At 53.4% G+C, this 11,194-nt stretch overlaps 1 protein-coding gene across 2 annotated transcripts in view; it reads right to left on the minus strand.

The window, feature by feature from the left end:
- Itpk1 (inositol-tetrakisphosphate 1-kinase) overlaps positions 1-10,654 on the minus strand; it is a 124,873-nt gene extending 114,219 nt beyond the window's left edge. For both annotated transcript variants that reach the window (XM_048362973.1, XM_048362974.1), the window contains exon 1: positions 10,406-10,654. In XM_048362973.1, the coding sequence (XP_048218930.1) occupies positions 10,406-10,500 (95 nt within the window). In that variant the 5' untranslated portion in view covers positions 10,501-10,654. The remainder of the gene's footprint in view (positions 1-10,405) is intronic.
- Between the last annotated feature and the right edge of the window lie 540 nt (positions 10,655-11,194).

The raw sequence follows: 11,194 nt of genomic DNA on the forward strand, positions 1-11,194 counted from the left end.
CTGGGAGGACAGAGGGCAAGGGAGCCTATCCTTTACCAAGCACCTGCAGTTCTCACTAGCCCCAGGGGGGCAACGCCCACTTTACAGAGGGAAGAGAGAGGCTGTCATCTGTAGCCGGTTGGCCATGTCCTGTGTTCTGAGTTCACTGTCATCTCACCACCCACTGCCCGTCTGGGGCTAACAATTACAAGAGAGGAGGATGTCCAGAAAAGCATCCTGGATGCTCCTCTAAAGCTGGTGGAACTGGTGTGGTTTTAGGAGTCGACTGAGTCCTGGGTGAATCCCTGCTCTGGGCGCAGGGTCACGGTGCCTCTCCAGTCGGTTCTCCTCTCACCAATAGATGTGACTCCCACCTTGGAGGGTAGGTTTCCAGTTCACAGCCATGGCTGGCTGTAGAGTGAGGAGAAACCCCACTCAGAGAGAAACCAACAAGCCCATATGGCTTTAGCCCTCATAAAGAGCCCCAGCAGCTTCTCAGAAGCCTGAGATCTGGTGTGAGCCACTGGTGAGTGAGAGAGAAGGGGAGGAAAATGGCCCTTTGGAGTCCAGCAGCCGCCTGAACAGGCCCGACGTCCAGTTTCCCAGTGTGGACTCTGAGTGATCCCAGGCCACACAGACAGCTGCTGATGAGTCCATGGGTTCATGGCAGAAACCCTAGCAGAAAACACCTCCGGCTGCCCTGGCTTGGGAGTCAGGGTCACATCTGGCCAGCCGGCCCCCGGTCTCCTGTACAGAAGTGGCACCTTTCAGTCTAGTCCAGGGTAAACCCAGAGCCAGTGGCAAAAAAAAAAAAAAAAGCTAAAATGTGGGAAGGATAAGGGATTTCCCAAAAGGTAGGCATCAGCCAGGCGGAGCTGGGGACCAGGCGGAGCTAGGGCACCAGGGCCTTGAGGGGTGCAGCTCTAACAAGGCATGGGACAGCTTGGCTACTACTAGACTAGTGTCACCCAGTGTGGGGGAGACAGGAACAGAGACCCAGGAGCCAATCACCCAGAGCCAGGGGCCTGTCTGGGGGCAGCCTTTGCCTCCAACGTGTCCCCCCGGAGAGCTCCCACCCCACGAAGCCTGCAGCGGGGCCTGGCTGGGCCTCAGTTCAGACTGCGTGCGGCCCACAGCTGAGAGCTAGAGTTGAGAAGCATGACACTCTTAGAAAATGACACAGAAGGAAGACGAGGGTGCTCCACAAGGAGCTCCCCAACCCCCAATCCTCTCCGCAGAGAACCCTCATCTGCCAGGGAGAACCGGACAAGCAGGCGCCCGTCTCACCAGAGCTCCAGGTACCCAGAGTTGGGCAAGTTTGGGGAGCACTATAGGTTTGTGGCAGACAAATGACTGCCAGAGAACACAAGTTCCTGCCCCACGGGACACTGAGGCCCACCCTGGGCTCTGGCAAGTGAGCTGGCCTGGGAGCTTACCAACCCACAGCCGCTAACTTCACCAACACAAAGCCTTGAACTGAGGCGGGGGGGGGGGGGGGGGGGCACGTGTCCCCTCTCAGAGCACAGCTACAGCCCCTCCAGGGGGGTGCAGGGTCACCAAGTCACCCACGTGACTTCCATCACAATGTCAAGGGAAAGTCCTGGAAGGACATCTACCTAAAGTGGATATGGCCTGCAGTTATGCCTGAAGCTGCCTGCCCTTCCCCAGATGATTGTCCTTGGAGCAAGGGGACTCAGGACTCTGACTGTGTAGCTGGTTTACAGAGCCTGTAGGCGGTGACCACCACCCATTGAGGCTCTTTCAGCTCCTGAAGGGAACTCTTGGCACTTCTCATTAAATGCCACCTCCTCAGAGGCCTTCTCTGATCCACATGCTAAGTGGCCGCGGCCACTTGGCCATAAGCCTCTGTGGTCTGTAGGAGACCTGGCTCTGTTTGTACCTTGCAGCCTATTAGATGTATCTGAGTGCTATACCTTCACCTGCCTAGGTACAGGGAGTGAGGACCAGCACAGGCCCACCAGGCAGACACTAGGGATTTGCTGAGTGCATGGAAGAATGAAGCCAAAGAGCTTCTTCCTGACCTCGAATCACCCCTTGATCCCTCCCTCATCTCCCACCCTGGGGTGTCCTTCTGGCCCAGAGCAATCCAGAGTACTGGGGTTTTAGAAGTATACTATCCAGTTTCTACCTTCCTGGAACCCAGTGAGAGAGAGAGAGAGAGAGAGAGAAAGAGAGGATGTGGGTGTGTGTTTCTCAGTCCTGGAGCTTGAACTCAGGGCCTGGGCACTGTCCCTGAGATTTCTCACTCAAGGCTAGCACTCTGCCTCTTGAGCCACAGCTGAACTTCCAGACTTTCTTTACTCTCTCTTTCTTTCTTTCTTTCTTTCTTTATTTATTTTGCGGTTTAAGTCTCATGGACCTTCCTGCCCAGGCTGGCTTTGAACCACAATCTTCAGATCTCAACCTCCTAAGCAGTTAGTATTATAGGCGTGAGCTACCAGTGCCTGGCTAAACCCCACTTTTTTTAAAGGCGAGTCAGACAATAAGCAAGGCAGTATGCAAGTCAGAAAGTACTAGCCCAGTAGCTGGGGTTCAAAAAGGCATTATTGAAAATATAGTAAAAGAAAAGAAAAAGAGTGTCACCCAGAATAGGTGTTTGAGAAGGCCTTTGGACACCAGCCATGCTCTGGGGCACCCTGGACCGTTAAGGGTGAGAGCCCAGCATAAGGCTGAGAGGGAAGGGAGAGCTGGGGGCAGAGAGAAAGAGTTTGGGACTGCGTCCTGAGGACCCCCAAATCTCCATAGCTTATCCCCACTGAACCTTAAAAGCAGGTAGGGGAAGGGGTATTCCCAGAGCAGGTCACAGTCCTCAGCCTGGCACCATGAGGGGCCCAAACACACCAGCCTGTGAGGCCCTGCTGAAGAGACAGAGGCCACAAAGGCTGCTTTCTAAGGAGACAAAGCATCAGACTGATTTCAAACAGCCCAATGGGAACGGCCAGGCTTGCTCAACAGGCACCTTCATTTACAACCCCCAGGAAGGGCTTGTTTACAAGGAGTCTGAGCTAGCCTTAGGGCAGGGCCAGCCCCCTTCCACATCCCTCCCGGTGAGCTCCTACCAGGGGCACCCTTCTGGCCTCTCAGGACTCAAAAGCCCTCCTCAAAACAAGGCCACACCCCTGGGGACCCCAGTGGTCCCCAGGGCCCTTGGAGGGAGAAGGCTGAGGTGAAAGAATTCAGGAAGAGAGTAGGACGGTCTTTAAGACAGTGGCTTTGCAGACAAAGGAATATAGTGTATAGCTCCTGAGTGACAAGTATCTCTTTTTTAAAAATACATTTTTTTATTTTTTGTTATTATAAAGGTGATATACACAAAAGTTACATAAGTCAGGTAATGAGTACATTTTTATTTGGACAATGTCACTTGTTTTTGTTTTGTCAGTACTGGGCTTGGACTCAGGGCCTGAGCACTGTCCCTGGTTTCTGTTTTGCTCAAGCCACAGTGTCACTTGAAGCTTTTTCTGTTTATGTGGTGCTCAGGAATCGAACCCAGGGCTTGGTGCATGCTAGGCAAGCACTCTACCACTAAGCCAAATTCCCAGCCTGACAATATCACTTTTTAAAAGCAGCCTGCTGGCATAGTGTTCCCTCAACAACTAACTAGCTTACCAGCCAGTCAAATTACAGGCGGAACAGAGCCCTTCTTACATTCAACTGTTCAGAAACTACACTCCCTAGACACTTCGCTAGGCTTTGCTGAATGCTCGGAACCTGCTAAACCATGTAGGAGGAAAAGAAAAAGAAACTGTGGTCCAAAGCTTAGGCGCGTAGGTGCCCAGCCTGGCCTGGTGCCTACCTAAAGCCTAGTCAGCACCAACAACACAGAGAATCCGTTGGCTTCACTAAACATACAAGAAATGCAGAACGAGCACCATCTCTCACCTCTGCATCTGTGGGTACACTGTGCTGGGGGGCACAGGTGGGTCATGCACCCCCACTCAACCTCACCGGGACTGAAACAGGAAAACCCGGGTCCATCGCTCCGTGAGCGGTTTCAAGACTTGAAAGCAAAAGTAAGATGCCTGCCCTTTGACCCAGCCTACAATGCACACAAGACAGGGAGCAGGGCACTGGCTATTAATCCCAGAAGAGAAGCACTCTCTGTTAAAGAGCGGGGCCACGCTGTCATCTCTTGAGACAATGATTCAGAACTCTCTCTGAAAGAAGTTCTCCAAGACACAGTCCCAGACAACCAGAAAGTGCAGGATGGACAGTATGCGGGGTGGTGGTACGTGGGGCCTGTCTCCCGTGCGTGCACCTGTGGGACTGCCTGCCAACACAGCTCCCCTGAGTGGCTAAAGTCAAGACCAAGAAGGAGACAGGCGGACTACACTGTGTGTGAATTTTTTTTTTTTTTAACATACGCCTGCACACGATATTTTAAAAGGAACCAGGCGTGAGAGGTTCATGCCTCTAATCCTAACTACTCAGGAAGTTGAGATATGAGGATCACAGTTCAAAGCCAGCTTGGGCAGAAAATGCCAGGTAAGACTCTTCAATTAAACCCTCAAAAAACCAGAAGTGAACTGTGGTTCAAAGTGGTAGGATGCTAGCCTTGAGCAAAAAAGAGCTCAGGAACAGTTCAGTGCCCAGGCCTTAAGTTCAAGCCCCACAACTGACCAAAACAAACAAACAATCACAAGGGGCTGGGAATGTGGCCTAGTGGTAGAGTGCTGGCTATCTATACATGAAGCCCTGGGTTGGATTCTTCAGCACCACATATATAGAGAAAGCCAGAAGGGGCGCTGTGGCTCAAGTGGCAGAGTGCTAGCCTTGAGCAAAAAGAAGCCAAGGACAGTGCTCGGCCCTGAGTCCAAGGCCCAGGACTGGCCAAAAAAAAAAAAGTGTTAGTAATGGTAGTATCATCACTAAGGGGCTTTGGTATCTTCAGGAAACACAAAACAAATTTCTTAATGACCCAACAAAAAACAAGAATAGCACCTTGCATTCATATAATTTTCTCACCGCCACCCCCCATAAAATAGGTAAGGATAACACTCACTGAGTGGCCATAGGAGGGGACCATCAGATAGATTCAGGGGCTTTGTGTTAAGGATAGGCCCCTCTGCAGCAAGCCCACAGACTGACGTTCAAATCCACACACTCTACACCCCAGAGCAAGGTTGAGGTCAGGTACATGAATCACAGACCTTGCTTGAAAACAGCCAAATCCAAAGACACTAAATCTACAAGGGCCCGGTGGGTGTCACACGGGTGGCCAGTTGTAGAGGCAGGCCTGAAACCTCAGCAGTCTACCCTCAAAGAGCCCGTGATCAGACAGACCACAGCTCTCCCGGCAGGTCCAGTCTGCACCCAGGAGCTAAAAGCACTGTTTATTTGCAAGGCTGGGTCATAGATATCCCTATGTGCAAAGCAAGCCTAGATCTTGACTCCTCCCTCCTCTGCAGATCCAAAAAAGGGGCAAATCCAGCCACTAAAGTGAATGAATGAAAAAGATGCCAACCCCACAGGACACCACCATTCAATTCTACTTCCTTCAGCAGAATCTCCTATAAACATTCCAGCCCGGAATGTTAAAGTCATCCTAGCAAAAAGCAACACTGTTTCAAAAGCAGAAAAAGGACTGTACCCTAGCACGTACAGTACCTAGCACGTACCACATCTTACTGCCAGGCTTGGTAGTACCTGACTATGATCTCAGCAGGTGGCAGGCCAAGGCAGGAGGATCAAATTCAAGGCCAGTCTAGGATACATAGTAAGTCTATAAAATAAAAAAGAAGAGCCCTAGGAGAAGGGGCAGGCCAGTGGCACCTTCTCTCCCTGGCATGCCTCCAGGGCCAGTTTATCATCCACACAAAACCCTTAGCCCCATGAAGGCAGGAGACCCTGACTGCACGCCAACCAAACAACGGCCTAACACCAAGCCTGGATTCTAGAATGTGTTTGGTAACCGTGAGCATAGACAAACTCCTGGTCTCTTCAGGGCACTGGTGGTAAAAGACACAGCAGTCATGTGCTCCGAGATGGCCCCAGAGCACGTTTCCCACAAGCCGAGTCGGTCCAGCTGGCCTTCAGGTTTCTCAAGGCCAAGAACCTTCAGAAACCTCCAAGAATGTCTGGCTTAACTGAGCAAGGAAAACACTTAACAAGGAAGCTGTAGCCACAGGTGGCCAAGACCTTGGGCCGGAACTCAGAGAAACATTCTAACTAGCTCTGCTGTCTTCTATATTTCCTGAACCTCAGTTTCTTCTATCTCTGTCATGAGATGAGGTAAATACAAAACATCTCACTAAAAGGGACAGTAAAAGCTGGGCACCATGGCTCAAGCCCTCTAACGCTGGCTATCTGAGAAGTGGAGATCATGGGATCTTGGTCCAAGGCTAGCCAGGGGTTAAAAAAGTTGGCAAGACTCAATCTCAACCCATGGCAGGCTGGGCACAGTGGGACTGCCTATCATCACAAGTAACAAGGGAAGTAAAAATAGGAGGACTGTAGTCCAGGCCAGTCAGGGAATAAAGCAAAACCCTGTCTCAAAAATAGCTAATGAGGAGGCTGGAAATTTAGCTCAGTGGAAGAGTGCTTGCCTGGCAAGTGCAAGGTCCTAAGTTCAGTCCTCAGCTCTGTGCAAGAAGAAGAAGAAAAAAAAACCTAATGCAAAAAGGGCTGATGAAGTGGCTTAAGACCACTTAAGTATTGACTAGCAAGTACAAGGCCTCAAGTTCAAACTTCATTACTGTCAAAAAAAAAAAAAATCACTTGGGGCTGGGAATATGGCCTAGTGGCAAGAGTGCTTGCCTCATATACATAAGGCCCTGGGTTTGATTCCTCAGCACCACATATACAGAAAATGGCCAGAAGTGGCGCTGTGGCTCAAGTGGCAGAGTGCTAGCCTTGAGCAAAAAAGAAGCCAGGGGCCCTGAGTTCATGGCCTAGGACTGGCCAAAAAAAAAAAAATCACTTTAAGCCAGGCACTGGTGGCTCACACCTGTAATCCAAGTTATTCAGGAGGGTGAGATCTGAGGATCATAGTTCAAAGCCAGCCTGGGCAGGAAAATCAGTGAGATTCTTATCTCCAATTAATCACAGAAAAAAGGGAAGTGGTGCTGTGGCTCAAGTGGTAGTAGAGTGCTAGCCTTGAGCTAAAGGAACTTAGGGACAACGCCCAGGCCCAGAGTTCAAGCCTCAGGATTGGCAAAAAAAAAAAAAAAAGATAGCATTTACCCACATCTTATGCCAAAGTGCTTCACAAAGCCACCTGCCTCTCTTCTATAGGTATTCCTGCAGAAAAGAACAGGTGAGAGAAAATGAAGATGCACAGGAGTTGGCCATTATTGAGCAACAAGAATTGACGAGAATTAAACAAACACTAAAATCACATAAAGTCATCCAATATTTTCTACCCATGCTTTAGCCTCTCCCATTCCCCTCTGGGTATTGTGAAACAAGCCACAAAGAGAGGAGGTGAGGGAGCTGCAAAGTCACTCCAAGGTGAGGGGCAGAGAGGAAGATAGGAGGGGCCAGTGAACTCAACCAGAGCCACATCCCTAGAAGAGGGGAAGCAACAGGAACAAACAGTTATCACAAGCTGATTCAAAGGCCCATCTGCTGCTAGCCAGAGGCCCCATCCTCCCAGAACAAACATTTAAAAGGGCTGGCCCTCCTACCAGCCTAAGGTAGGTGGGGCACTTCCCAGGACTTAGTTCCTACCACCTACTGATGCTACTGACAAGCACTCTCCCTCAGAGAACAAGGGCATCATTACAAGTTGCAGAGGGCGCAGCTCAGTCTTGTAAGCAAAGTGCCTCTGGGGACAAAGTAGCAGCAGCTGGATTCCTAGGAAGATAAAGAGGGCGAGGATGCCTTCTGTCACAGGCAGGCTTTGCTCTCGGAGCAAGTCTCAAGGTCCCCAGAGCAGACTCACTGGAGAAGGAAAGAAGTATGGAGCACAGAGCTGCCCCAGACAAGGCTGGGTGAAATGGTCTCTTCCTGGTTGAGGGAACATTTTTACAAGGCCTGACATTCAACTAAACAACTCATCCCATTCCAGTCAAGCAATTCTCTCTGGAACTGACACTGCCCCAAACCTTCGGAGCAGAGTTCAAATCATTTCCCAACATCCCTGGCTTTTTTCACTACAGAATTCATAGACGATTCCCCATTCTTCAAATCAAAGGCCTTGCAGGCCTAGATTCTGAACATCAAAAATGACAATGTTCATCTAGAATGTCTCTAGGGCTACTAAAATCATAGGGTATTCACACCCAAGAGTAAAAGGCTCAGGTCACCAACAGTTGGTGCGTTTGTAGCCAGTACAGAAATGCGGCCACCAGGGGGCACTGCCCTGGAAGTAATAAGGAAACAACTGAAAAACTCTTTGGTGTTTTCTTTTCCTTCTTAAGCTTAAGCAACAAAACATCTAAAGCTTTGCCAATGAAAACACAAAGTGGGCGCCCTGGGGTTCGAGAATGACCCAGAGACCTTCTGCCTCCTCTTTGAAGCAATCCTTGGGCAAAGGAAGGCAACTAGATCTTGAACTTAACAACCCTTCCAAAGAAAGGCTTCTGATTTCTTCTAGATCAATTGACACCAAAGGGTGTCCTTGAGCCCCCTGCCCCTTAAAGGCAGAGAGGTCCACAAGAAGGGCAGGCCACCCTATAGGTCTGGAATGAGGGCTCAGCTCTGAGTCTTGGCTAGGGCTGTTTTGCAAGAAGTACAGAATAAGGCATACCAAGCCAAGGACAAGCCTCAAGCTTGGGCTGCAGACAGAGTGACATAGACAACTATCAGTAAAAAAAAAAAAAAAAAAAGCATGCAAGGGATTAACTGGGCTTTCCTAAGTCTTATATACAGCAGGGGGAGCTCCAGTGCCTCACATCAGAACTGGACTTCCAGAACATGCCCAAGGGGCTTCTCCAAATGTCTTCCCCTTTCCACAAGTGGGTGTATACACAGTATAATGTTCAGTGTCCTTTTTCAATGTTCCAAAAGCCCCAGGTTTTTCAAAACTCTGGTTATACATTCCTCCTCATGTCCTTGTGAATCCTGGGCCACAATGCACATCCTACCTACTATGAAAAGCCTGCTTTCTCCTAAGAAGCCAGTCTGGGAGACAGCAGCCAAACCCACACAGAGACCAAGGGGTACAGAACCAGCAGCTCCTGTAGATAAGGCCCTTGGAGAGCCAGGAGGGGAACTGGGATGCTCCCTGCCAGGTCTGCCTCTTCAGACTGCCACTTGCCCTATGCACCAGGGCTAAGAAAACCCAAATGATTTGGGGACTCCACCAGGGACAAAAATGCAAGTGAGGCCCCTCTTCAAAAATCTATCAAGGGGGCTTGGAATGCGGCTTAGTGGTTGTGTGTTTACCTAGCATGTAGGAAACCCTGGATTCTATTTCTCAGCACCACATAAACAGAAAAGGCCAGAAGTGGTGCTGTGATTCAAGTGGTAGAGTGCTAGCCTTGAGCAAAGGAAGCTCGGGGACAGACAGTGCCCAGGCCCGGAGTTCAAGCCCCAGGACTGGCAAAAAATAAATAAGTAGGTAAATAAATAATCTATCCATTGGAGATGCTGCATAGCAAAAGGTTTGCACCTAGAGTTCGCAAAGGGCTTCAAGGGCCGGTTCTCAGGCTTTCATGGAGAGGGGACATACTGAAGAGCTTTTCAGAGGTGAGTCCGGTGTGGAGCAAGACAAGCACACCTGATCCGAGACTGGGTGCTTGCTTCCGTAACTGATTAAGAATGAGATCTATGAAAGACCATTGTACCCCGTATCCACTTATGTATCCAGTACTCTCTGCATCACTCCCAGGCGAGGCACCCCACCCCTCTGCTGATGAGTCCCCCTTCTCAGACACGTGGCCCCGAATCACCACCCTGGCCAATTCGGAAGGCTACACCGTGAGGCTCTAATGAGACAGCAAATCAACACATACAAGCCAAGTATTGCTACTCGCCTCGACTGGGCTTAACCGGGTGACCCGCAACGACGGCGTCAGGAGCTGAACACAGGCGGGGCACGTAGTAGGTGCTCCGCCAACGCCGGCACCCTTCGCCACTAAAGGGAAGGAGGCGAGAGAAGAGAAAACGCCGTTCCAAAAGTACCGTTCAGCCCCTGGCACAGAGCGTGGGCTCCCCGACCTCCCAGGTCCGCCCCCCCCCCCACGCCGGCCCCCAGCCGCGCGCACGGTGCCCGGGGCGGCCGGGGGAGCTCCAGGGAGGGCCACGGTGCACCTGAGTGCCTCGGTCCCAGCCCATCGCTCACGCCGGCCACGAATTTCCCCGGACACAACCCGTGGCCCCACGGCTACTACCTGGCTGCTCGGAAGCAGCCTCCCTGCGCACCGCTCCTTCCCCTTTCGCTCTCGGCTCCCCAGCCGCCGCCGGGGCTGCGCCGGGCGCGGGCCGGGGGGTCCCCGGGTGCCGGCGCCGCGTCCCTCCTTACCTGCACAGCTCGGCGAAGGCCTGGAAATTGAGCTTCTTGATTTTCTTCTCGCTCAGCCAGTAGCCGACCCGCTTCCCTTTCAGGAAGGTCTGCATCTTCCTCCGCGGGCGGGGAGTCTGGGTCCGGAGGAAATCGCCCACAGGCCGAGAGCCGGGCCGGCGCGCGCCGCGAGCGTGCGGGAACCTCCTCCAGTGGCGGGGACGCGGAGCGGGCTCCGGCGCGCGGTCTTGACGGGAGGGGCGGCGGGGCGGGGCGGGGGCGTGGTCAGGGCGGGGCGGGGCCTCGGAGGGGCGGGGCGGGGCGGAGGGCTCGGCGCCGCGCGCCACTGGCCGGGCCGCGCGGGCTGGGCCGCCCCCGCCGCCCGCGGGACCCGGCGCCCGCCAGTCCGCCCGCGGGGCTCGCGGGCCGCTCCAGGGCCTCGGGGAGGGGGCCGGACCTCCGCGGGCACCGCCCCGCACGCCCTCCCGTCCCGCACGCCCTCCCGCGGCGGCGGCGGCGGCGGAGGCGGCGGCGGAGGCGGCCGCGCGCCGCCCGAGCGCCGGGCGCCTCCCCGTCCGCCGGCGCGGGGTCCCCACCCTCCTGGCTTGCGCCGCGTCCGGCCGTTCGGAGCCGGGCGCGCTGGGACGCCGCGGGGCCCTCCCGCGGCCGCCCCTTCCCCGCCCGCGGTCCTCACCCGCCGCGTCCTCGCGCGCAGCCCCCCGCGCACACCCGGGCCCGGCGCACCCCGGCCGCCGCGGGAGCCCGCCGGGCGACCGAGCCGGCGCGGGCAGCCGCCAGGGGGCAGCGCCG

This window comes from Perognathus longimembris, chromosome 14 (genome assembly GCF_023159225.1).
Source record: "Perognathus longimembris pacificus isolate PPM17 chromosome 14, ASM2315922v1, whole genome shotgun sequence".
Lineage (NCBI taxonomy): Eukaryota > Metazoa > Chordata > Mammalia > Rodentia > Heteromyidae > Perognathus > Perognathus longimembris.